The 27940-nt window shown below is 41.0% G+C and overlaps 2 protein-coding genes across 4 annotated transcripts in view; one reads left to right on the forward strand and one right to left on the reverse strand.

Moving 5' to 3' along the window:
• Positions 1 to 19: 19 nt before the first annotated feature.
• Positions 20 to 22267, reverse strand: CTXND1 (cortexin domain containing 1). 3 transcript variants are annotated; one of them, XM_087941370.1, is made up of 4 exons: positions 21735 to 22266; positions 3107 to 3257; positions 1433 to 1579; positions 20 to 953 (listed from the first exon to the last, which is right to left on the reverse strand). In XM_087941370.1, the coding sequence occupies exon 4, from the start codon at positions 896 to 898 to the stop codon at positions 719 to 721; it is 180 nt and encodes a 59-aa protein (XP_087797496.1). In that variant the 5' UTR covers positions 899 to 953; positions 1433 to 1579; positions 3107 to 3257; positions 21735 to 22266; the 3' UTR covers positions 20 to 718. The 3 variants fall into 3 exon arrangements, with proteins under 3 accessions (XP_087797496.1, XP_087797497.1, XP_087797498.1); XM_087941371.1 differs by lacking the exon at positions 1433 to 1579 and having other exon boundaries at positions 21735 to 22267; XM_087941372.1 differs by lacking the exons at positions 1433 to 1579; positions 3107 to 3257 and having other exon boundaries at positions 21735 to 22267.
• Positions 22268 to 27376: 5109 nt separating this feature from the next.
• Positions 27377 to 27940, forward strand: part of ARNT2 (aryl hydrocarbon receptor nuclear translocator 2) — a 106847-nt gene continuing 106283 nt past the window's right edge. The window contains exon 1 of the mRNA XM_026709640.2: positions 27377 to 27855. Within this exon, the coding sequence (XP_026565425.2) occupies positions 27825 to 27855 (31 nt within the window). The 5' untranslated portion in view covers positions 27377 to 27824. The remainder of the gene's footprint in view (positions 27856 to 27940) is intronic.

The following is a 27940-nucleotide window of genomic DNA, read 5'->3' on the forward strand; positions in this document are numbered from 1 at the left end:
GAAATCTTTATAGTTTCACTTGAAATAATGGCTTAAATCTTTATGATTTCACTTGAAATAATGACTTAAATTGTAGGCACATAACTTGAACCTCTAAATCTTTGAAAGTGGCCAAAAGAGAGCTTTCCATAATTGCCAGTCTTTAATTCTATGGAAAATACACAGAGAGTAAGCATACTAGCTGGATCTAATTAATATAATCTCATAACTACTAAATTGACATGAACCCACAACAATTTTTTCCCCATGGACCCCTCTTGCCCTAGGTGGCGGAAGGATGACAGCCCCCACGCCTACTCAAATGCTAAGCAGTCTGGATAAAGCTGTACACATTGGATTTAAATGCAGCCAACGTTGCTAAGTACAGATTACTCTGGAGAAAGCTTGAAAGAGAGTTCTGGTATCTAAAGAGCATTTTGTGCTACTTGATGTAATAGAACTGTCATAGTTCCCCTCTCATTAAAACCTGGAAGAGAGAGTGTTAGCAATAGATCAGAAGGAGAAAGTGAAGAATTCAAGTAGATCTGCAGGCAGCTGTAATCAATGTGCTCTCAAAACTCCGTTGCCATAAGCATCTTGGTATGAAGAGGAGTCCTATTTAGTGCTTTCATCCTGATAAGGTGGCCGCTTAATCTGTGCTTTCTTGCGCCAAGTCCATGGGTCGGTCCAAGATGCAGAGGGCTTGGAGGCCACCTTTTCCCCCAAGCCCTTAGGTTGGTCAGTCATCCAGGTGCTGTTCCTCCCATGTGGAGGTTGGGATGGCGCTGTAAGGGTCCATGATCACTTTGGCACAGCGGATAATCATGACAATGAGGAAAAGGCAGAGGAAAACGAAGCACGCCAAGGTTAGTCCTTTATCCACATCGACAAAGGCAGGTTCAGGAGTTGGTCCTTCCATTGTTTGTGTCTTTCCACATCAGGGTTGATTCCTGCTGCTACCATGATTTTTTTACCTGCAGGAAGTGGCAATAAACAATCCAGGCACCATCTTTAGAATTCTTTTTTTTTTTAGAATGCAAGTTTATCTAACCCAGTATTAATAGCAATAGCAATAGCACTTATATACTGCTTCATAATGCTTTAAAACCCTCTCTAAGCAGTTTACAGCCTATTTGCCCCCAACAACCTGAGTCCTCATTTTACCAACCTCAGAAGGAGGGAAGGCTGAGCCAACCTTGAGCTGGTCAGGATCGAACTGCTGGCAGTCGGCAGCCTGCAATGTATTGTAACCACTGCGCCACCATGGCTCTTCCTTCTTTCCTTCTCCCTCCCTCCCTCCCTCCCTCCCTCCCTCCCTCCCTCCCTTCCTTCCTTCCCACTTAGCAATAGCACTTAGACTTATATACCTCTTCACAGTGCTTTTACAACCCTCTCTAAGCAGTTTACAAAGGCAGCATCTTATCCCAACAGTCTGGGTCCTCATTTTACTGACCTCGGAAGGATGGAAGGCTGAGTCAACCTTGAACCGGTCAGGATCAAACTGTTGGCAATGGGCAGAATTAGCCAGCAATGCTTCGTTAAAATTCATTAGATTGGTGGGTACCAATGACAGGTCTTTTTCAGCGGTGACTTCATATATCTGGTATTATTTTTTTCAAGATGAAATTAAAATCATTTCTGTTTCAGTCAACATTTCAAAAATATTTTAGTGGCCCAGTTCCTTCATCCTGCTTTTAAAAACTGTTTCACCTACAATTTTCCCCAAAAGAGAGAATATGAAATAGTAATAAATGTGTGGCAAACTGTTTTTGGAATTGGATAAGACATAATTAATCAAAACGACATGTGCAGTTCATTGTTCTGTTTTTTTAATAGATGTTAGATTGCCATCTTGCAATAATTGGATAATTAATGTGTTTTTTTATTGCTGAGAGCAGATTCTGGAATCCTCACCAGAAGAAAACAGGTTAAGCATGTATTTATTAGAAGCATTTATCTTCTATCTTTCCATGACCAAAATAGCACTAAGTCAAATTGCAATCAAATAAGAAAAACAATACACCACAATGAAATCATTGTGCATAAAAAAAGCAATGTAGCAATAGCACTTAGACTTTTATACCACTTCATACTGCTTTACAGCATTCTCTAAGTGGTTTACAACATCAGTGTATTGCCCCCAACAATCTGGGTGCCTGGAAGGCAAGCAGGCAGCAAAAAGAAGATTGTGTAGCCAAATGAACTCTGTTGCCAAATGCAAGAACATTCTACCCAATTCATGTGATTTGAATCAGAAATTCTCTTCTCCTTTGAAAGAAATTTCAAAAGCACATTTCCTTTCATGTAATTTGGAAGAGTACAGATAGATCAAAAGGCAAGAACATCTTTCTGGAGGGGATGAGGTTTTTTTAAAATATTGAGTCACTGCTGTCGAACTAATTATTTTCCTAGACCATCCCTAGGTTTCTGATTATGCTCACACACAGAGAAGGCTCTAATTCAGTGACCAGAATGTAACTCTCTCTGCAGAGAATTCCCGTTCAATTCCTGTGTATCTACGTTAAACAGGGCTGGGGGGCGGGGGGGAATCCTGGAAATCAGTATTATCAAAGCAGAATTAGTTGGACTGAAAAAGTAGACCATTGTAAGTGAGGCTTGGTGTTCTCTGAACTTGGTTGTTTTATTGCAGATGTTTCATTACCCAAATTCTGTGCTAGATTCACTAGCACCTAGTCTGGGTAATAAAACATCTGCAAGAAAATAATCCCAGCTCAGAGAACACCAAGCCCCCCCCCCTCATTTCAACCCTGAGCTACAAATATTTCCCTGATAAGTCAGCTTTCCCTGGTTATGAATATTTAAAAGTCACTAACAATAGACAAAACAATATACCCCAAAAAACTATCATTGGAAACATTCTAGCTTTGAGGTAGCATTCACAAAGTATTATAAATAACTACTATTGAAGCAGTGCTTAAATTCCAAAGGAGCAGTCAGGATCCAAGATATAAAAAGTGGAGAATCCCCCCCCACCCCATTAATAATATGAAAAGGCATCTTGATTACATTGCAAGCATAGTTGAAGAAAACAGATTTTGAAAGGCTGTTGGAGAGAGTAAAATCTTACAGAAGCTGTTGTGATCTGAGCATTTCTTATGAGACTTACCCTGGATTTGGGCTTTGTTGTTCAGTTCCTGGAGTAGGGCAGCTTCACCAAGATTCAGGAAAACCGATTTTTAGAAATAGGCATAGCATCACAGATACACCCTCTTAGGCTGGATGTTGCTTTCCTTTTATTTCCCTTTAAATATGGGTTCCTGCAATGACACTGTTTTATGTCAAAACTTTTGTAAAGATAACTGACTTAGATTCACATGCAGATGCTAAAGCACCGGCGTTGTTAACCATGGTTTGTTAAAAATGAATCTAATGGGTTGCTTTTCACGGAGTCTGTGCTATGCCACATTTCTCTTGCAAAGAGAAATTGAGGTTTTGATTCAGATTTTTAAGAGCCATCCTGCTGGATTTCTAATCATGCAAATTGAAGATCACCCTCTCCAAAAGTGGAGAGGCTATTTCCCTCTTCATTGCAGGCAATTTTTTTGTTGCATAGTGCATTTCCACATCCCATCCAAGTTTTAATGTCTCTCGACTTTTATCAGAGTTGCTTAATTACCAGCCACCCTTTCAATTTTACACCCGTGAAGCAGCTTCTAATTTCCGTTTCAGGTCCATTAAACATCTCAACTCATCTTGCAGTAGCTGTGAATATCCAACTTTGATTTAAAAAAAACAATACATCTCTTGTTTTTCTGATTATGAAGTGATAGGAAAAGCAGCCAAATGACTTCAAATACCCAGACCACAATATGTGGGAACTATAATTTCACCCCTTAAAAACAAATTGCCCTTTTTCAGAAAAGAAATGGCATTCTTTATTAAGCAGTAGGGAATCCTTTCATTTGGCTGCAGCTCCTTTTATATATTTTCTTTTCCCTTTTTGTATAGTTCTCTGAGTCAGTTCCTTTGGTTAATGATGTCATTTGGAAAGCCACATCAGTTTTTATATACCTCATTTAATTCATGGCAGTTCTCTTGCTGCAAGACATCAGAGCTTCCCTGGATGTTTAACTGGAGGTTTTGGGTTATTGCTTTTTTTAAAATTGGAGTAAAAGTATTGATAGAAGAGTTTCAAAGTGGACTTTTACAAATCAGTAGCCTGCAAAAGGAACACTTGGCAAAGATGGACCTTTTCTGATTATCTGGAAATATGTGATAAGATTTGATGACAGGGGTCAAAATGATCAAATCCAGGGATTTTTGTTTTGGCCAAAAAAAAGGTTAATTGAATCCTTCCATTTCCCCCCTTTCCTTCCTATCTAATAAACATGCATTCTTGGACATAACTATTTCTTTATGCTTTTTTGTTTTAAAAACATGCACTTTAAAATTGATTTATAATTGCTCTCTGTCTGTCTATCTCTCTGTCTCTTCTCAGTGTGTGAGGTAAGTTATTTAATTTAAAATTCAAACTACATTCCCTCCAATTGGAATTATCTCTGTGACCTAGGATGCAGGATTACACTGTCTTTCCAAAGCATTTCTCCTACCACATAAAAAATAGCCCCTTAGATATTTGTACTTGAAGCCATACTGAGAATGTGTAGAGAAAAGTTGGAGTTGCAACTTTCAAAGTAACTGATAGCTGACTGAACAGTTTGGTATCTGATATGATGAAAATTTATTTATTTTATTTATCAAATATAAGACAGCCCATCTGTCTCAGAGAAGAACTCTGCATTGGGCCTGTTTTGCACAAGCTATACAGAAATGGAGAAAATGCTTCAGAGGGTTATTATAGCATGGCCATGGTTCCCTGCAACTCCATCTTCTCCTCTCTCCTTTCCTCCCTTTTTCCTTTTTCTCTTCTCTTCCCTTTCCACTTCCCTTCTCCTTCTCCTTCCCTTTTTCTTTCCTTTCCTTCCCTCTCCTTTCTCTCTCTCTCTCTCCTCCATGCCTTTGCTTTCCTTTCCCCTTCTCTTCCCTTTCCTTTCCCCTTCCTTTCTCCTTTTCCCTGTCCTTCCCTTTCCTTTTTCCTTTCCCACTTATCTCCATCCCTTGCAAATTCTTTTTTGCAACTAACATGCTGCATCAGGTTGAGGTTGACAGTTGATGAGATTAAACATAGCTAATGTCTATTCATTAGGTTTAAATTAATAGAGTGAATGCTTTTAAAATAAGCTTGGGAGTCGTGCAGTTCCTTCTCAATGTTTACAACTGAGTCTGTACCTCTCAGTGGGGTCAGAAATAAACCTTGGACTCCTGATTTCAAATTTATATATACAGCTTTATAGTGCTTTCCAGATTTATATATACAGCTTTATAGTGCATTCCAGCCCTCTCTAAGCAGTTTACAGAGTCAGCGTATGGCCCCCATTAATTGGGGTCCTCATTTTACCCTCCTTGGAAGGATGGAAGGCTTAGTCAACCTTGTGCCTGGTGGGATTCGATCTGCCAAATTGCAATAGGAGTAGCTTGCAGTACTGCACTCTAAATGCTGCACCACTGAGGTGCTCTCTCTCTCTCTCTCTTCCTCCCTCCTTCCCTCTCTCTCTCTGCAAAAAGTTGTGATTTGTTAATGAAGGACCCAGGGACACTGCAACCATCATAAATAGGAATCAATTGCCAAGCTTCCGAATTTGGATCACATGACAATGGGAATGCTGCAATGGTCATAAGTGTGAAAAACGATCATAAGTCATTTTTTTCCAGTGCTGTTGTAACTTCAAACAATGAACTGTTGCAAGTTGAGGACTCCCTGTGTGTTCCTTTGCAGCATCCAGGTTTAATGGAGTGGAAGCCCAGGTGGAAAGCTCCAGCTGACAGCTTCGGTTTCTGCTCCAAAACTCTTTCTGGGGAACCAGCCAAAGTCCTAAGCCACTCTAACACTGAGCCCATTTCAATGAATTGCTGGAAACTCCCCTGGAATTTTTCCCAAGCTATAAATCAGGTTGATGGTCTTTATGATGCTTTTAATGTCAACTGGTGGTTAAATAACAACCCCTGATTTTCCTTCTCAACAAGTGCTGTGGGAATGGTGCCATCTAGCCTGAATTAAAGTTCCATTCAGAAGTTCCTGTGTGAGAATTTGAATGCCTATAATAGAGTGTAAAAAAATGGGTAAGGGGAGTGAAATTCTGACCACTCGTGTGTGATTTTCACTTGCGTCATTGAGGGATTTGGGACAGAGCTCAAATTTCCAAGAAATCTATTGAGGTCAGGCATCCTCCGATATTTCTAGAGTGCCTCTGCTAGAACAGTTCCCAAAGGTACAACGGTAGTTGTTTTAGAGAGATGTTAAAAAAGTTGAGAGTCAGAACTGGAGAATTATGCAGTGGTACCTCAGTACTCAACATTAATTGGGTTCCAGGAAGCACGGTGAGTACTAAAAACAGTGAGTACCAAACAATTTTTTCCATAAAGAATCATGTAGTGTCACAAGGCAGCCGATATCAACAAAGGCTAGCTTGTGTGTTGAGTACCAAAACAAATGATGAGTATCCAGACAAAATTTCCGCATCAAAATGTGTTGAGTATCAAATCCGATGGGTTTCAAAGCAGTTGAGTATCAAGATATCACTGTAGTAGCTAAATATTCCTTATTGGAAAAACCAGGCTGGCAGAGATGAAATATCCGATTGATTTGCAATTGCTGTGAATCCAACAGTACAAGTCACAAGTTTTTTCATCTTAATATCCTGAAATAGAATAAATGCCATGCACATAGATTAGGGTTCTGCATAAGTTATCTTCTGGCAACAGTGAGCAAAGGAGGCATGGTATTTTGACCAGATATTTCTGCTGATAGTCCTATAATGTTTCTCCTTCTTTATGCAGTCTCAGATTAGAAAGCTTACAGAGGCTTAAATTAAAGCAATATTTTTATGCTGGCTGGGGAATTTGGGAATTGAAGCCTATACAGCTCAAAGTTGCCAAATTTGAGAACACTGTATTAGGATGTCTGAAGTGTCTCAGTTACAGTGTGGTGATCTATGTACTAGAGCAGGGGTCCCCAACCACCGGGCCCTGGACCGGTACCAGTCCGTGGATCATTTTGTACTGGGCCGCAAAGAATAAATAATCATGATTAAAATATATATAAAAATATGTTTTTGCTTCCGGGTGTCTTATTTTGAAAGACAACCACTTCCGCCCTTGCCTAACTTCCGCGCTTGACTCTTTGACGCATATTTATCCTGCATCAGCAATGCAAGCTAGCCCTTGCAAAATGAGCCAGAAACAGAGTTCACTGGAGAGTTTTTTTTGGAAAGGGTAAGTTATGGGTTCGTCACTTATTTATTTACTGTTATTGGAACCTTCATGCCCCTACCTGGTCCTTGAAAAAGTGTTTCTGCGTGAAACTGGTCCCTGGTACAAAAAAGGTTGGGGACCACTGTACTAGAGAATGGTAAAGGGGCCACAGGCTGTGGCATTTATGGGAAGCCATGGTTGGCATTTACAGTATAAAGAGCAATAACAGAGCATCTTTTGAACTTGAACATAAAAGAGAAACAGATGCATTTGGAAGAACTGAAAGGAAAATGGAAACAAAGCCAAAGCATTGGACCCAAATGAATAGAACTTTTAATAATCCAGATTAGGTTGACCATACCTGGTCTGCAAACCTCGACATGACCACTAGATGTTAGAAAAGAGCTACAAATCTGCTTGGTTTTTTGCTGACCTCTGTGGTCAAGGGGATTTTTTCTACAAACAGAAGAGAATATTTGTAGCTTGGGGATTCAAATAAAGGGATCTTTAGTGTTGTTTTCTTGCAAATGTTTCATTACCCAGCTAGGTAACTTCACCAGTGCTAAAAGGGTTTGCTCTCATTTTATAAACTAAAGGTAAAGGTAAAGGTTCCCCTCGCACATCCATGCTAGTCATTTCCAGCTCTAGGGGGCGGTGCTCATCTCCGTTACAAAGCCGAAGAGCCAGCGCTGTCTGAAGATGTATGTCTCCATGGTCATGTGGCCGGCATGACTAAACACCGAAGGTGCACAGAACGCTGTTACCTTCCCACCAAAGTGGGCCCTTTTTTTTTTACTTGCATTTTTTAGGCACTTTTGAACTGCTAGGTTGGCAGAAGCTGGGACAAGTAACGGGAGCTCACTCTATTACACGGCACTAGGGATTCAAACCACCAAACTGCCAACCTTTCTGATTGACAAGCTCGGTGTCTTAACCAGTGAGCCACCACATCCCCTTATAAACTAGACATAGTATATAAGTATATCTTTATATACTAGTGAAAGCAACAGCATTCCAAACAGTTCTGATTGCCAGATCATTTATTTATGCATGACATATACATATATTTCATATTTCTGAACTGCCCATCTCCCTTGAAGAGGTTAGCTATGAGACTACAAGATTCTCCTTTTGACAGATGGACCTTTAAATCTTGGGACCAGAACATCTGATGAAATTTACCAAAAGGAAACCTATAATCTATCCTGTCTAATCATCAAAACCCTAAATCTTTTTTTTTTTTTTTTTGGCTTTGTTTTACACTACATAGAGACAAATTAAGATGTTCAAGTAAAAAGAACTTCATTGAGATTTACATATAGTTGGGGAGAAAGCAACTTTATTTTTTAATTAGCACATTTGTACCTGCGGACGATTTCTAGGAATAAGCTCTGCAGAGTGGCTGAGTCAAGGTTAATGAGTTTTTAATGCCAAAACACCTCTGGTAATCCAGCCAGCCACTCTATCAGCCTGAGTGGTTTCTAACAGTGCTACTTTTCTCAAGGTGAAATGTAATGCTCCTTTCTTTTAAAAAAAAAAAACTAGCCAAATTTACTGGGCACTGTGGCATCCAAATAAGCTTGCATCAGTGTTTGCAAGCAAGACTAAAAAGTTGTTTTCTTTTGCATTTTGTTGCGTATGTGAATACTTCTATTAAATATGAAGTTAAACAAGTTGAAAAGGCAGGGGAGAGAATTTTGAGGTCCAAAAGGATGCTATGGGAAAGGAAACTCCAGGTATAACAACATGGAAAGTCTCATAAAAGTGTGCATGTTGGTTCTGAGCTACTTTAGTTTTTACTAGGCAAAACTATTTTCCTGATTCATAGGAACATTTCTATTAATGGGACACGTGTTACTGTTCTGTAGTGGATGAAGAAAAGCTGGCATGTAGGTAGAGAGATTAATTGTAGCAATATCTGAAAAGATGCAATGTGTTTTTTGGTACAGATAATTTGCACACGATTTTATATTTTTACAGTTTTATAACTTATACCTGTAGTTCCACTATTTATCAACCTGATTGCAGCATTTATAACTTTACATATACACAACATGCATGTGTTCTATTTGTGAATACTAACATCTGCAGCATTTGTTTCTGTTCCCTTTGTTCAAAACACCCTGTTTTTCTTAGGTGAGTTTCTAAATAATTCCTTCCAATATCCTCTTCCTTTGGTTGCATCCTAATCATTTAATCGCTTTTGTTTTTAATTCCATTTGTTTTACTGGAAGCTTCATGTTCTCTTTATCCAGTTCCAAAGCATTTTTAAAAAAACATTTCCAGCAACATTTTATCTGCTGCTTTTGATCTCGATTGTTTTTGTTAATGTTGATTACCTACTTAATATTAGTATTGTGTTTGCAGGTGGGGATACTTAACACGGGATGTTTCCCATTGTCAGAGTATTTATATAATTTATTTTGTTATCCCTCTTCCTTTTCTCTGTCAGTCACTTGTATGGAGATTGTTGGTTTATGATTGGTAAAATTGAAGGAGTATGGTCCCATGTAGAAATATTGAAGGCGCATTTTCCCATGTACTTTTTTTTTTCCTTTCCTTTGAATGATTCCTATGAAAGTTTTTGGTAGGCAATTCCAGCCTCTTATCATCTTGGTGTGGAGTGAACAAATTAAAATAAAATTAAAATTTTTGGACGCTAAGTAGATGCAATGCAATGCTTTGCAAGCTACAAACAACTGCACTAAGTTTGAAGGGAGCAGATAACTAAGGATCGTTCTGGCCTCATTCACTGAGCTTTTCCATATCCCAGTCACATATACTAGATGTGCACACAAATATACACATGGAATACTTATGCATGCATGCATGCACGTGTGCATTTTAAAATTATGATGAAAAGAACGTGATTTTTTTCTAGGTTCTTTTAAAGGGAAGAACTTATTTATAAGTTCCCAAGCGTGTTTCATAAACTTGCGGGAATTGGTTAAAAAAAGGAAAGCAATTAAACTGAAACATGACTTCTTTCTTCTCTGTCAAGGTTATTGGCACATGCAATGAACAGCCGAGTGGGGATTGTTCTGGGTTCTGTGTGCCTTCAGGCATCTTTGTCTGAGCCAATGTTTTTGCTCTGTAGTTTGTCAGAGGATATGTCAACATCATCCATCCTACACTCCGGTCGAAGGGGTTCTGGTTAGTTTTACAAGCATATTTGTGTTGGTAAGCTAGTCACACACAGAAGTGAAAGCAAGGAGTACCTGTTTATGCAACAGTGCTTTTGGTTATTTACTTTTTACTCAACTACAAGAGTTAAGAGTTTGGATCACCACTTAGACTGTACTTAGAATAGAGTCTCAAAAAGGTTGATAAAATCTTTGTTGTGGGGAAAAAGAAAAATTGAAGAGAGTTCAAATCCTATCACAGATTTGATCCTGGAATTAAGTAGCAAGATTGTTAGAAGTAAAAGGAAGGAATATAGAGTTGGTTTGTTTGACCAGGGTTAAAATAAGACATGTTTCTGTAAAGCTCTGGTAAACCTTTATGGGCTTTTTGCTGATATCAGGAGTGGAAAGTTGATGCTTTGCATATAGATATAGATAAGGGGTGGGTTCAGGGAAGAAGAGAGATTTGTAACCATTTGGGGGGCGGGGTAAAGAAATATGAAGTTTGTTTATATTTGTTGTGACAAAGATTAGAAGTAGTTTAATTATGTATTTCCCTTCTTTTTATGTACTTTCTTTCCACTTTTTATTCTTTATCACTTATTTCTCCTTTCTCTAAGTATATTTGCTTTATTAATGTAATTAAAATTGTTCTTTCCTGCTTTCTGTTTTACTTTTTTCTTTCCTTGAAGCTTTTGTTCTTTCTATGGCTGCATCCCCTATCCCCTTGATAAGGAGCCATAGAGCAACACAAGAGGAAAAACTAAAACATCTGGGGTAAGAGGAAGACTGAAAGTTACAAAGAAGGAAAGAAATAAATGAACTAAAAAGCGAAATACCTGGAAGATGATGAGTAGGGCATTTTCAATAGCCATGGAAAGCAGGGTGACAACTTGTAAAAAATATGCATGCACTGGCACATTTTTAAAAATAGATTAACAGAGTTGGAAGGGACCTTGTAGTTCATCTAGTCCAACCCCCGCCCCAAGTGGGAGATCCTACACCATTTCTGACAAATGTGTGCGGACAGATACATAGATGGATACGCAATGTCTATCTCTACAGCAGATTCCTTTGCGAGTATTTCTTGCCAATTGATCTGTAATGGTCATCTGCCTGGTGTTTACAAGCTACAGGTTCAAGATGTTCTCCCATTTTTTCTGGAAAATCTGCTGGGCTTTTTGACTTGTGCTCCAGGCTGATTCCCAGGTTTATGGCTGTCAGATCCAATTCAGTCTTTCACTTTTAATTGGGTTCCAAGGTTAGCTGTCTAAGAAAGCAGCTGTCAAATTAATATATGCTGTGACCTACTCTTGGAGCAGTGGACTGAAGTATTCGATTTCCTGGAAGAGGTGCAAGTTTAAGATAAAAGGCTGGAGGGGCATATCTATCCGTCCTTCCTCTGCATTGAGTTCAAGTCAATTCTTGGTAGCTATTGCTATGAACATGTAGCAGCCCTCTTCCCTTGCTTAAACTGAAGAGTGTTCTGGAGCTTTTCCTAATCATTTCTGAATTTTATTATCTTGAATAGCTAAGTATCACCTGCAAATATAACCACTGTTTACTGCCTGTCTTTAAATCAAGATCATCCATGAACAAATAAAACAAGGATAATGGATCCTTGAGAAATACTACTTATGAATGATGTTGTAAGATCCAATCTGGGTTGGTCACCTGGACCAAAGGTTTAATCTTTTGAGCTTTCAAACTTGTGCTGGAGCCCATCTTCAGGGAAATTCTCTTTGCAGAATTTGGGCTATCCGAGTTATATTGATGTGGTGCCTTCTTATTAGCTGATTGGTGTGTTGATGGCTGGCAATTGGCTGTTGTTTCCTTGTGCTGCCAAGCCCTCTGCTCCTAAGTACTTGATAAAAGATAGAGGTAAAGGTTCCCCTGGCACAAACGTGCTAGTCATATCCAGCAGTGCTCATCTCCATTACAAAGCTGAAGAGCCAGCGCTGTCTGAAGACATCTCCGTGGTCGTGTGGCCGTCATGACTTAATGCTGAAGGTGCAGGGAATGCTGTTACCTTCCCACCAAAGTAGTCCTTGTTTTTCTACTTGCATTTTTACATGCTTTCAACTGCTAGGTTGCAGAAGATGAGACAAATAATTGGAGCTCACTCCGTTACACGGTTCGAACTGCGGACCTTTCTGATCAACAAGCTCAGCGTCTTAGCCACTGAGCCCCCATGTCCCTCCAAGTACTTGATAAGCGAGTGGTAAATCAGCACTTCAGCTAACTGAGAAGGGGCCAGTTTCCCAGGCTTCAATAATTTCCCTGGCTATCTTTGAACCTGTTCGGCCAACAATCTTAGTAGCTGTGAAATTACATGTGTGCCCTTGTTCATTGCAATGTGAGGCTACCAATGAGTTCAGGTCTCCTCAACTGACCACTCTCTTGTATTCTTGCAACCTGGGGGTTAACCTTCCTCCACGTTTGTCCTACATAGTCGCAAAATAAATATGCATCACATAAATACAAGTTACAGAATAGCCCAAAGCGCACGTATTCCAGTAGAAAGAAGTTCTTCAACGATGGGTTCCAGCATGAATCCAAAAGCTCCAAAGACTAAACTTCTGGTCACAGTGGACTGAGCCAGATTTGATCTTGCAACTTATTTCTCTTCTTGAGGAAGCCTCCTGGTTGAGCCACTGGTTCATCATCCTGAACTGTGTTGGACTGTCTCTTTAACACGCCATTTTTGGAGAAGCTGAGCCAATTATTCGAGAAGGGTTCCAAGCTATTTGGAGGCAGGTGGAATGACTCACACAAGGACATAAATGCATCTTCTCTGGTGTTATCAATTAATGGGGGAAGATTAAGTCATATATCACCTGGAAAGGGGAATTGAAAATAAGCTCTAGTTATTAATAGTCTCCCACTGTACCCTTTGAATAGTTCCTCCCATATGGGGGCTCTTGCTATGTACACCAGCTGCCAGGAGATGCAAAATGTTGCCTATTTTCACTGGCAAGAGAACTGGTAAGAAAATTGGCTTCTGATTTAGAATCAGAAGACACTGCCTTTTATCATTCCCAATGACTTGTCTGTCTAGCTCAGTGTTTTTCAACATTTGGCATTTTTAAGTTACATAGACCAGGGGTCTCCATCCTTGGCAGCTTTAAGGCACGCTGGCTGGGGAATTCTGAGAGTTGAAATCCAAGCATCTTAAAGGTGTCATGGTTGAGAACCACTGCCTAGTCTAATCTAACTGGACTGGCAGCAACTCTTCAGTCAATAAAACAAATAAACGTTATGAGTGACTTAGTTCTTTTAACAATAGCTGCATGAAACCAGGGCCAAAAGAAATTAAAACTTTATTTTGATATTCAAGACTAGTATAAGAATCAATGCCAAATAGAATGTAATGAAACAGTAAAAGATCCCTCATAGTTTGAGTAGTTATATAGTGAAATTCTGTCTTTGAATGTATGGATTCTTCTCTGTTGCCTGTACTAAAACAGATAGATAGTCATCTGGAATTCAGATAATCATCTGAGGTTGTCCCCATGGAGGCAGCTTATATCTCCTAGAATTTCAACCAATTGATTGGGTATTTTTAGTTTGAAGGGAAGAGGGGGCTAGACTGGGAGAGGGCTTCAAAGTTCCACTTCAATGTTTTAGTGGGAAGAGCAAACCTAGCAAGGAAGAATCATGAGTAAATGCCTTGTTTAGCAAACTAACAAGGGTCGGCATTAGTGGTGGGATTCAAATTTTTTTACCAGTGGTTCTGTGGACATGGCTTGGTGGGCGTGGCATGGCTTAGTGGGCCTCAACCTGGGTACGGATTGTATCAGTGGTGGTATTCAAAAAATTTTAGTACCAGTTCTGTGGGCATGGCATGGCTTGGTGGGCATGGCTTGGTGGGCATGGCAGGGGAAGGTTACTGCAAAATCCCATTCCCTCCCCACTCTACTAACCTGCTTTCCAGCTCCGTTCTCCTATGCAGGGCAACAAAAGAAGACCCAGCCGATCAGCTGGGACTCGGGAGGCAAAGAATAGATGGGGGCAGGGCCAGTCAGAGGTGGGATTTGCTGCTTCCCTGAACTACTCAACATTTCCGCTATCGGTTCTCCAGAACTGGTCAGAACCTGCTGAATATCACCTCTGCTCAGCATCAGGATAAACTACTTGGGCAGCAAGGTAGTCAAAGCATAAGAGAGCCAGTTTGGTTTAGGGTTTAAGATGCTCCTCTTTAGAAAGAGGAGATTATGAGTTCTAATCCTGTCTTAGGCACAAAAGCCAGCTGGTTGACTTTGGCCAATCACCAGGAGACTGGAAGTTCTACTCCTACCAACTGGGTGACCTTGAGCCAGAAACACTCTCTCAGCCCAACCAACCTCAGAGGGCAGTCATTGTAGGGAAAAGAGGAAGGAGGAAGGTGTGTTGGATAAGTTCACTCACTGCCTAGAGTTATTTGTAAAAACAATAAAGGCAAGATGCAAATAAAATAAATGCAATGCTAAAGCTAGAGAGAAACTTTGGCCCTGCAGATTTCTCTCCCCGCCCCATCTCCCCCATGGATCCTTTCTCATTAAAGGAGGCTTGGTTTTCCCCACCCTGTTTTTTTAATGAGATGATGTCAGCCAGGCCTTCTCTGCTAGCAGCAACCAGCCATCAGATTCTGCTGATGCCACTCTAAACTTCCAAAAGATGCTGCTGAACAAATAAAGAATAGCTGTAAAATTTTGGCTTAGAAACCAAATTTATCTTCCTACACTGATGGCACATTAATAACGCTATCAGTATTTAACTTTTTTGCTCTGCAAGTCCTGGATTTAAAATGGGAAGGTGGGAAAGCATGCATGCTTCTGTGATAGATAGATAGATAGATGATAGATGATAGATAGATAGATAGATAGATAGATAGATAGATAGATAGATAGATAGATGATGATAGATGATAGATAGATAGATAGATAGATAGATAGATAGATAGATAGATAGATAGATAGATAGATAGATGATAGATAGATAGATAGATAGATGTAGGTAGGTAGAGGTAGGTAAGTAGGTGGATGGATAGATAGAGGTAGATAGGTAGATGTAGGCAGACAAACAGACAGATAGATAGCATAAAAGAAAGAAATAAGGTAAAATGAAATCAACTTAAAAATCAACTTAGTTCCTTTACCTTCCACAATTGTATGTTATTTCTGGTTGTTTTTATTCGCCTGACTAGACAAATACGGACAAAACCCCTTGGAAACTTGGTGGAATGAAACATGCATGGAGAACACATTTTTAATTTAAAATTCTGCCCTCTTCTTGGAGGACAAGAAGGCAGAGATGGCACAGGTCCATGTCATAAATGCTTCCTTGTTTCATTTTGCAAGAGTTTCTTTTGAAAAAGTCAATGTCCAGTGATAAGGCAACCTCTTGATTAGAATCAATCTAAAATACTAATATTTAGTGCTTAATAAACACTGTGTTGTCTGGGTATTTAATGTGCTTAACAATACAGATTTACATTCTTAATCTCCACCCCTTTTTTTCAACCATTGGTAAAATAGATTTCATGTTTGATAATATTCCACATCTTCTTTCTGTTTAATTTTCAATGAAAATCTATCCATTTCTGCACATTTCTGTATGTTTCTGACTATCTTTTCATCTTGCTGTATATCCTCATTTTTCCAGGATTGTGCGAATATAATCCTCGTTGCTGTTAAGACATGTAATATTAAGTACATATTTTTCTTATCATTTTTTTCTGATATTATACCTAATAAAAACAATTCAGGTTTAAAATCTGTATGTTTCCCTATCATCTTTTCTAGCCACCTATGTACTTTTGCCCATTTTTTTTTTTGTCTTTGTGCAAGTAGGATTCTTAATAATAGGTGTAAAAAAGCAGCAGGGTTGGGACAAAGCAAATAAATGGACAGAGAAGCCCTGCATTTCAAAAATCTACCTTGAGTTAGAGATGAAGGGATTGATCAGTGGGGTGGGTGATTAAGGTTGGGTTTTACTTAGCGTTCAAGGACCAAAACGAAAAAACTGTTTTTCCAGCTGGAAAAACACAGAAGCACTGTAGCAAATCTCATTTCTACCCAGGCTAAAGCATATCATCTTTTTGTCTTGTAGAGAACAGAAATAAATACTACAGGCTCTGGAGCAGTCAACCTGAAGAGTAACTGTAGGTGGTGCATTAGATAACAGTCACTGAAAATGAGCAGGATAAAATTACCTAGTGCTTAAAAGGATTTAAACCCAAGATATTAAATGAATTCAGTTGTAAATGCCTTTTCCAGTTTTTGTTCCTTTATGCTATTTTTCTTCCTATATGAATGGATGTGTCATCCTTTCATGGCTATGGATGTGTCAGTGAAGATTCTCAATCATCCAGGTAAATTTGTCTGAAGATTGAGTCATGGCAACTGGATTTATTAGATTAGATTAGATTAAACAGAGTTGAAAGGGACTTGTAGGTATCTAATCCAACTCCCCACGCAAGCAGGAGACCCTACACCATTTCTGACAAATGGCAGTCCAATCTCTTCTTGAAAGCCTCCAGTGATGAAGCTCCCACAACTTCTGAAGGCAACTTCTGTTCCATGGGTTGATTGTTCTCACTGTCAGAAAGTTTCTCCTTATTTCCAGATTGACTCTGTCCTTGTTTAGTTTCCATCCATTGTTCCTTGTCTGGCCTTCAGGTGCTTTGGAAAATAGCTTGACCCCCTCCTCCCTGTGGCAGCCCCTCAAATATTGGAAGTCTGCTATCATATCTCTCCTGATCCTTCTCTTCCCTAGACTAGACAGGCCCAATTCCCGCAACTGTCCATCATTTGTTTTAGCTTCCAGTCCCCTAATCATCCTGGCCGCTCTTCTCTGCACTTTTTCTAGAGTCTCAACAACTTTTTTATAGTGTGGTGACCAAAACTGAATGCAGTATTCTAGGTGTGGTCTTACAAAGGCTTTATAGAGTGGTATTAATACCTCCCTTGATCTTGAGTATATCACTCTGTTAACGCAATTTAGGATTGCATTGGCTTTTTTTGGCTGCTGCTGCACACTGTTGGCTCATATTTAATTGGTTGTCCACTAAGACTCCAAGATCCCTCTCCCAGTTACTGCTATTAAGCCTAGTTTCACCCAGTCTATATGTGTACTTTTGGTTTTTCTTGCCTAAGTGTAATACTTTACTTTTCCCTACATTGAATATCATTTTGTTAGATAGGGCTTATGACTCAACCTTCAAACTACGGAAGTAGGGTGCCATTGTCTATATCCAGGGTAGGCGGTGTGTGTGTGTGTGTTTGGCTTCACAATTTAACAGCCCTACATTCCTGGTACCTTCCTATCCAAATAATAATGAGGGTCAGTCCTGCTTAGCTTTTCCAGATCAGCCACGGCTGGTTAAGCACTGTTCTTAGCTCAGCATTTTCATTGTCTGTGAATGCTTTAAAATTGGACTGTATAGAATGGAGTTTATTATTACTGTGTCCTTGCAGTTATACTAAACTGTGCGTTTTCCATGCTGTAGGACCAGTCCTGACAAAGCTTTTTTTTCCTCAACCAGCCGCTCCAGATTGATTGAGGAATCAGGAGGGACCCATATGACTGCCTGCTCTACTCTTGATTATTCTTTATACCAGATATTTCCTTTGACTTCTTTGTGATAATTCAGTGTTTGCTCTGAAATCTCATTTGCAGGCTAATTCATAATATAAGCTACTTTGCAAATTAGGGAGAAAAGGGAATTAAAGAACCTACCTCCCTGGGATTATTATTTGCAGTAGAAGAGAACTTGTGGTTAAACTGTAGAATCCTTGATGTTTTTTGAGCTTCATTGTTTGATTGCAGATGTCTCATTACCAGGCTAGGAAGCAATATCAGTGTTAGTGAGTATGGGGCTTGCTCCCTTTAGCTTTTCAGTGTTGTAAAGATTATTGTTTTCTCCTTGGTATTTCTTTAATTGGAGTATTATTTTCTGCTTGGCAGTTTGTCTCACTAGCACTGATGATGTTACCTAGTTGGGTAATGAAATGTCTGCAAGCAAATGTCTAAGGAGATTCTCAGTCATCCAGATCATGATTGTCCCCAAGGTGCTTTTGCAAGCCTTTTTCTTGCCTTTTACGAGTCGTGGTGGTGCAGTGGTTAGAAAGCAGTATTGCAGGCCAACTCTGCTGACTGTCAGGAGTCTGATCCCGACTGGCTCATGGGTGATTCATCCTTTCATCCTTCCGAGGTTGGTAAAATGAAGATCCAGATTGTTGGGGGGCAAACTGCTTAGAGAGAGCTGTAAAGCATTGTGAAATGGTATACCAGTGTTATTACTAGTACTTTTGAAAAAGCTCTTTTGGATCTGCAAGCAAATCACCAAGCTCAGAGATCCCCAAGGACTCTGTGATTAGTTAAAAAAAAAATCCTCAACTTTCTTACCCATGATCTTTCATTTAAAAAAAACTGTACTTTTTGCTTGCCATCTTATTAAGTTGTGCAAAGAAGCTACGGGGCACTGTTAGTAGCATTTCTCAGGCCCTCCAGCAAATGCAGTTGTGGCTTCTTTTCTGGGGGACCAAGGGGAAGAGTTCCAGAGCTCAATTTCTTCCTTTCCCCCCCCTCCTTTCCACGGACCACTGAACACGTGCAACATTTCAACTCAAGAGAATTAGATTTAGGAAATCCAAGACATCTCTCGAGATCTCTGAAGGTCACAATTAGCGATCCCATCTCTACTCTCTCCTTAATTCCTTTTCTTACAGGGGAATTAATAATTGATAATAATGAATGATCCCTCTGAGCAGAACTACAGTTTTCATTTAGAAAATGGAAAGGGCATCGGGTTTAGTTATTTATTTATTAGTCACATTTATGTGGCTGCCCATCTTGCACAAAGTATCTCTTTGAGCTCTTCTTTAGGGGAAACTTTTCCATCAGCTACACTGGTTCATTTGCAGCCCTTAATTGCTTCTCCAAGGCTTAAGAATGCCTGTTTATGGATGCTAGAAAAATAGACTAATGAGTATAACCATTGAAAAGGGGACACAATGATAACTGTGTTTCCTCTGTGCCTTAATCAGCAGATGAAGGGTAGCTAAAACACCTCTAAGGCTCCCAAGAAGCTCCAGAGGTTTGTAAAATCAGCAAAAATTCCTGAATATTTAGTACCAAAACAGGAAAGAGGAGTGGGGAAGCAGGGCTCAGATTCTACCAGTTCGCACCTATTTGCTAGAACCGGTTGTTAACATTCTAAGCAGTTCGGAGAACCAGTTGTTAGAAGAAATTACTGGCCTAATCCTGTAAGGAAGTCAGGAAGGAAACATTCTGGTGTTGCTTACAGAAACTGCCTCTCCGTTAACCCTTATTACATTCTTGGCAGGACTAGACTTCCTGTCTCAGGAATGTCTCTGGAGTTTTTTCCCCCTCCTTTGCTGGTACTTTGCTTGTGTGGAGTTACAGTGTTCAATTCAAAGTTACAATGGCACTGAAAAAAAATGACCTATGACCATTTTTCACACTTAAGACTGTTGCAGAATCCCCACAGTCATGACAGGCCAGGCGAGGAGATGCGGGCCTCGATGTGAGTGATGTTGAGTTGGCCACACCTAGCCAATAATATGACCACCAAGCCATGTCCACCCAGTCACATGACCACCAAGCCATGCCCACCAACTAAGCCACACCCACAGAACTGGTTGTTAAAAAATTTGAATCCCACCCCTGGGGGGAAGGATGTACAGCTGCCATATCTCACACAGGCATACAGCATACTAAGCCAAAACCAAATTGGAAGATTTTAAGAAGAGAAATTTCCTGACAGTTAGAACCATTGGAACAACTTGCCTCCAGAAGTCGTGAATGCTCCAACACTGGAAGTTTTTAAGAAGAGATTGGGCAACCATTTGTCTGAAATGGTGTAGGGTTTCCTGCCTAAGCAGGGGGTTGGACTAGAAGACCTCCAAGGTCCCTTCCAACTCTGCTATTCTATTCTAAACACTCCACAATCAAACTGCTTAACTACCATAACAGGTCACAGTCATAACTTAACTAATAGGTTACTACAATTTAGCTGAAGAAGCCCTTACTGTGGCCTTCTTTGAAACTTTGCATACGTGGGAAGACATCACCTGCAGTCAGCAGAAACTTTTCTGATTTTTTTTTCCAACCTAGAGAAAAATCTTACCTCCATTAAAAAAATACCTCAGCATATATAATTATTTTCAAGTCATCTTCAATTGATCCATGCTTGCTGTTTGGAGCAAACACTGCTTAATCCAATAATATATCTATCCATTATATAAAAGTGCAAGGCTGAGCTATACAGCTCTAAACAAGTTTTAAAGAATCTTTCCAAAAATAAATGGAGAGAGAAGGGGAGCAGGAAAGGAGGAGAAAGAGCACATAACCTGCGTCTTTCATATGCAAACCATAATTATCCCTAAAATTATGCTTTGCTCCATGTTCTGAGGAGAAAATGTAATATATCCTGCAGTTGTGACAAATCATGTTGAGAGATCAATGGCAGTCATGATTCCACCCCCCCCCCATTAAATTAGAGGTGGCACCCTGAAGTCTAAACCTTTTAAAAAACATAAACTTGAAAATAATGCAGCTTGACTAAATCTGAATCTCAGAGCTTTGGCAGATTAAAGATTTCTATCAGGGCCACAAACAAAAGTTCATTATGATTTGGCAAAACAGATTATTATTATTTTTTAAAAAAAAAAACCCAATCTCTTGTCTTTGTGAGAAATCCACCATGCACTACTAAGGAACATTGCTAAATCCAGAGCAAAAAATACTATCCAGAGAGTTATTTCTCAATCAGACTTGGAGTGGATCAATTGTTCCTGTGCCAAGCCTGTATTTGATATGCAAATATTCCTGTCCTCTTTGATGCTGAAGGAACTCGTCCTCTGCTCCATTACAAACTTCAAATCACAGCGATTCATCCCCTTGCCGAGCCACTTCTGAATATTCACTCCTGCCTACATGTGCGCACCCCCCACGCCCCCAAACACAGACACACACAATTTGTGGAATTAGGGAAGAGAGAGTGTGTCTTTAAGGAGAATGCTCCTGCAATTCAGTGCCTTAAGTAGAACACAGGAAATCTGGATTCCTCCGTCGGTCCTGACATAAAACAAAGGATTTCAGCCTCGCCTCACCACGGTTTCCTTCTAGTTGGGCGGCCCTCCGCCCCTCCTCCTCCTCCCCAAAGTGGAAAAGTCTGTGTGAGCAGCCTTAAGTCCTCGCCACACAATTTTGCAGTGGAGGGATTTGCCCGCCTGTCTGAAACGCCACAGCGCAGGTGAACTAGTCCTTCGCAGACAGGGAAGCAGCCTTCTCTCCAGAAACAATTGGAGTGGGGGGTGGGGGAGAGAGAGAAAAACAAACATAAGAGTTACCAACCTATCACAACTTGTTCATTCCAGCAGTACCAAAACAGCCACCCTCCCCTGCGATGCGTCGACGCGAGGTACGGTCTCTCGGAGCATCCTGGCTTAGCGGTTCTGAAATTTCTCCGGCTGCTTCCCAAACCCCCGGAGGACCAATGAGAGATTCCTCTCTGGCCCTGAAACCAGTCTGAGGGCTGGGGGGGGAGGGGGAATGGACTCTTTGCTCCCACCGTGCAGCTGAGCTTCCCCCCAGTTCCTAAATCATCGCAGGGCAGTGTGTTTCTGCTGCAAGATTGGGGATGACTTGCTGCATTGGTTTTTCCACCCTGCCTGTGCTTGAGAGCTTACACCTGCTAATTCCAGCCAGAAGGCTCCCCTCCTCCTTTCCTTCTCCTACAGCACAATTGGAGCATCTGCAGCACCCCGAGAATCACGGGGCTGCCATTGTCCCTGGATCTTTTCTGCCTGCAGTCCCTGGTTTGCCCTAGATGCTGACTCTGGGGTTTGCAAAGCCACCCACCCACTTTTCCCAGCCCTGCGAAAAAGGAGTGGAGGAGTCTCTTTGGCACCTCTCCACCGACATGGTTCCTGAACTCACTGGAACAAAAACCCTTGAACTGGACTTAAAATTGCCTATTGCTTCCTGCTCGCCTTCCTGTAATCTGCAGCCAGCCACAGGGAGCCCAACTGGCTTTCATTGTGGAAAATCCCTTTGTAGAGGGGGAAAGGAAGAGAAGCAGTCAAAGGGGCTTCTTATCAGACTGCTGGTGGTGGTGGGAGAACGATATACCATCCCAGCATTGAGGAGGAGTCTCAAAAGAATGAAAAGAACAATCCCCATCAGAGGCCCCTATGAGTTAAAAATGCACTGGGATGCATCGCTCGTATTTTCAAACAAATAGTTGAAACATTTCTTGAAGAGTGAATGCATTCATGCAGAATGTAGATTCATGCTGCAAACCAGTGGAGTCAATTTATATTTAAATTACACTGTGGATGATAATATCAACAGACCCCTCACATCCTGGACATAAACTGTTTCAACTGCTCCCATCAAACAACGCTGTAAGAGTACTGCACACCAGAACAACTAGACACAAGGACAGTTTTTCCCCACCCCCTGAACATAATTACTCTGCTAAACAAATAATTCCCTCAACACTGTCCAACTATTTACTATTACTATTAATCTTCTCATTGTTCCTATCACCCATCTCCTCCCATACGACTGTATGACTGTAACTTTGTTGCTTGTATCCTTATGATTTTTATTGTTTGTTTCCTAGTATGATTTGATTGCTTATTGTACCCTATGACTATTAATCAGTGTTGCACCTGATGATTCTTGACTTTTGATGAATGTATCTTTTCTTTTATGTACACTGAGAGCACATGCACCAAGACAAATTCTTTGGGTGTCCAATCTCACTTGGCCAATAAAGAATTCTATTCTATTAACTTAGAAATCTGTTAGATGGGACAATGGTTGATAAGCATATTTTAATTCATATAGCTGGGAGTGGGTCCCAATCTTTGATCTGCATATTATATATAATTATAATGTGTGTCTTAGTGTATGTCCCTACAGGCATGTAAACACACACACCTGCAATTACTATATGTACAAAATTGCTCACCCTTTATAGCAATGGCACTTAGACGTATATACTGCTTCACATTCCTTGACAGCTCCCCTTAAGCAGTTTACAGAGTCAGCCCCCAATAAGCTGGGTCCTCATTTTACCCACTTCAGAAGGATGGAAGGCTGAGTCAACCTTGAGCTGGTGAGAATGGAACTGCTGGCAGTTGGCAGAATTAGCCTACAGTACTGCATTCTAATCACTGTGTCACCACAACTCTATACTCATAACTGGGCATGTATACACACACACACACACAATTATGTTTAATAGGACTTAAGTCTTTATTAAGCAATGTTTTTTTATTATTTAAACATTCTCCATGTAGGGCATCATTTAAAGGTGAGCATAAGCCACTAGTGAGGCTGCAACCACTGTGACTTTGTGGCTGGACTGACATCAGGAGACCTTGGACTCTTGCAAGTCAGTCCCTGCTTGGACTCTGATGGGCAACTATCCCATCAAACTATTGTTTGAAGTTTAAGGTTTAAACTATTGTTTAAGGCACAATTTGGGTTTGGCTAGTCTAGAGAAAAGAAGACTGGGGTGACATGAGAGCAGCATTCCAGTATTTGAGTGGCTGCCACAAAGAAGAGGGAGAGTCAACCTATTTTTCCAAGTGCTCTAACCTGCCTTTTCTTCTTAACATCTGAATTGCAATGCAACTTTAATTGGAAATAATGATCCTTTCCCTAAGGTAACCATTAATCACCATCTGGGATTGAAGCAGAAGGCTTGGCAATGGGAGAAGCTCTCTTCTCTTCTGGACAAACTTCAAAAACCCCACTGAAATAATGATTGTCAAACGTTTTGTTGATTTGGCTTCTTAGCCCAAATGGCCCAGTTCTGCATTCTAAAAGATGCACTTGGCTTGCTCTCCCTCTTGAATGGGGAAAAGCTGGTTTGCTGTCTCATCTCTTTCTCCTCTTTTCTTCTTCCTCTATGAGATGACCTCCATATAGCCTCAGTGATGCCCCTTCTGTCAGTTGGGTATTGGTTAGGAAACTCTCCCCAACAATGATGGTAGCTCTAGGGGTTGTGTTTATGTGTTGTATCAGCATTCAGAAACAGAATTCTAGATTAAATGATATTAACAGAGTTGGAAGGGACCTTGTAGGTCATCTAATTCAACCCCCCACCCAAGCAGGAAACCCTACACCATTTCTGACAAATGACAGTCCAGTCTCTTCTTGAAAGTCTCAAATGATGAAGGTCCCACAACTTCCGAGGGCAAAAGCTGTTCCATGGGTTGATTGTTCTCACTGTCAAAAAGTTTCTCCTTATTTCCAGGTTGAATCTCTCCTTGTTAAGTTTCCATCCATTATTCCTTGTCTGGCCTTTGGGGGCTTTAGAAAATAGTTTGACCCCCTCCTCTCTGTGGCAGCCCCTCAAATATTGGAAGAGTGCTATCATGTCTCCCCTGGTCCTTCTCTTCCCTAGACTAGCCAAGCCCAGTTCCCAAAAGTTGGAAAATATCTCTCCTAGAGCCAAGAGAGATAATATGACTTTGAGGTGATAGATGAGGATCTTGAGAACTTGGTGATGGGAGCTACATACTATCTTTCTCCCATGATCTTGGTGGGATAAGGTATAGTTTGCAGCTTCTACAATCCTTCAGGTTTACAAATGTTACCCAGAAGATGTTGAGTGCTTTGTAATATGAGGGGTCCTTGTTGCTCTGTGCGCTTGGTTGTTTTCTTGCAGATGTTTCATTACCAAAACTAGGTAACATCATCAGTGTTAGAATACAGAGCAAACCCCACCCCTTCTACTGGTAGCATTGATGATGTTACCTAGTTGGGTAATGAAATGTCTGCAAGAAAACAACCAAGCGCACAGACCACCAAGGACCTCTCATTTCAACCTTGAGCTACAAATAGAGGTAGTCCTCGTCTTATGAGCACAATTGAGCCCCGGATTTATGTTGCTAGGTGAGATGTTTGTAAAGTGACCATTGCCCCATTTTATGAACTTTCTTGCCACAGTTGTTTAGCGAATCCCTGCACTTGATAAGTTAGTAACCCAGTTGGTAAGTGAATCTGGCTTCCCCATTGAGTTTGCTTGTCAGAAAAGGGGATTCCCATGACCTTTAGACACAGCAACGGTCATAAATATGAACCCGTTGCCAAGCATCTGCATTTTGATCACAGGAGCATAGAGGATGCTACAAAGGCCGTAAGTGTGAAAAACGGTCATAAGTCACTTTTTTTAGTGCCGTAACTTTGAACAGTCACTAAATGAACTGTTGTAAGTCAAGGGCTATCTGTATTCTCCTTTATTGCCTTTGCAGTGTTTCTCAACTGCAGAATTCTCCGTTTCAGGATACAGCATGCTGGACTCAGCTGGCTGCATTATCAGCATGTGGCTCAAAAGGAAATAATCCATGGCAAAAATTTTATGTTGCTGTTAGTTCAAGGTTATGTTAAACTGAGCTAAGGAACGTTCTCCATCTTCCTTACGAAAGAGCTTTTTGGCTGCGAGCCATAGAGATATTTGCTAGCGGTTGAGTCAATTTATAGAGAAACTGTGGAAATAGTGTATATGGTCAGCAGTATTGTTTTTAAAACTTGCACAAATACTTTGTAGCTAATAGGTTTTATAGGATGTTTCATGGAGCAGATAGAAAGTAGCAGAAAGTTGCAGTACATTTACAATGTATTTTTAAGAAGAGATCAGATAACCATTTGTCTGAAGTGGTGTAGGGTTTCCTGTCTAAGCAGGCGGTTGGACTAGAAGACCTCCAAGGTCCCAATTCTGCTATTCTATAGATGGCTTTCTCACCCTTATTTAATCATTGTGAAATGGAGTGGGAGTCATCATTTCTCTATATTTCTAAATTAGCACATGGGGATAGTTTGCACGATTCCCCACTGGGAGATTGTGGGAATTGAAAACAACACAAGGATCAATCAAGTACCTTGCCGAATTTCAATTTCTTATCATTTTACACAGAATAATAGAGCTGGAAGGGACCTAGGAGGTCTTCTAGTCCAGCCCCCTGCTCAACCAGGAGACCTTACATCATTTCAGACATGTGGCTGTCCAGTCTTTTCTTAAAAACCTCCAGTGATGAAAGGTGCTTTTTCCCCCCAAGAAGCAGCTGGACTTCCTGGTTTTTCTTGGAAGATGTTTCACTTCGCATCCAAGAAGCTTCTTCAGCTCTTCTGGGTTGAGAAGCGAGACGTCTTCCAAGACAAAAACCAGAAAGTCTAACTGCCGCTTGGAATAAAAACACCTTTGGGACCACCATGAACTGGATGACTGAGAATCTCCACAGTCACCTCCAGCGATGAAGCACCTACAACTTCTGGAGGCAAGTTGTTCCATGGATTAATTGTTCTCTCTGTCAGGACATTTCTCCTTAGTCCTAGATTGCTTCTCTCCTTGATTCGTTTCCATCCCTTGCTTCTTGTCCTGCCTTCTGGTGCTTTGGAGAATAGCTTGACCCCCTCTTCTTTGTGGCAGGGGGTTGCCAACTGAAATCCCAACTTAAAAGCCAAGACTGTTGAGAAATGGGAAGGTAGATTCAGCACAGCTTTAGTGCTTAATCCAGTACTATGACAGAAAGGCAATTCCGTTTCAGTGGATCATTTTTTCCGCAGTGGAAAAGCTGTTTCTTTCTACCTGAAGTCAAGTACATCAACAGAGTCCTTAGCAATTATATTGTCCAAGTCTTTTCCTTTCGTGCATCCAGTCTAACAGAAAGCTTTGGGTGAATGAGAAGTTTATTTTTGAGGTCTCTGCTCAAGAAGAACCCAGGAGCATCCAAGACCTCTTTTTGGTGAGTGAAATGAAGCCCAGAAAAATTTGCTCCCCCCAAGTCCGTGTATTTAAAGGGTAATCATGAGCATCACTTTTTAAAACATCACTTGCTTTTTTTAAAAAAAAAAAAACGCACTGGCGATTCCATCGTACACACTACAAAATGTAGAGGGAATCCCTGAGTTGGAGTGGGGAAGAGAGAGAGTATTCTGTTTCTGATTAGAGAGAGAGAGAGAGAGAGAGAGAGAGACCTATTTGGGATTCCGCTTCTCTTTTCCTCCCGCTACCTGCGCCTCCATCCGCGGCGGTCCAAGGGATGGAGAGCGCAGTCCAGCAGTCAGGGCAAAGTGAGGGCAGCTGGCTTCACTCGCCCACTGCCCATGTGCAGCCCTTTGGCACATGCTCACTTCGCTGGGGGGAGGATGCTGAGCATGAGCAGAAGCGAAATTTGAAAGAAGAAGAAAAAGGGGCTTAATCAGATCAGACATCTTGAGCAGCTGCGCGTTAAGAGCTTAGGCTAGCGTGGCGAGTCGGGCGCCCCTTTGTGTTGGTGCAGGTGGGAAGGCATTTCCCCGGGGCTTCGTGGCCTGCCCGCTTTCCGTCTTTCCGGGCTGCTCGGAGCATCAGTCCCTACCCCTCCATCGCTTCCCGCCCCCCGCCGCTTCCCAGCTTCCATTCCTCTTAATTCTTCCCGAGACAAGATGGCAACGCCGGCGGCTGTTAATCCACCCGGTGAGTAGCTGTTGCTGGTTTTGCGAGTCCGCAGCGTCTTGCAAACTGGAAAGTCCGCTGGACTCGGCCAGGACGCCTACGCACT

This window comes from Pseudonaja textilis, chromosome 13, assembly GCF_049901715.1.
Source record: "Pseudonaja textilis isolate UNSWEBS1 chromosome 13, rPseTex1.2, whole genome shotgun sequence".
Classification (NCBI taxonomy): domain Eukaryota; kingdom Metazoa; phylum Chordata; class Lepidosauria; order Squamata; family Elapidae; genus Pseudonaja; species Pseudonaja textilis.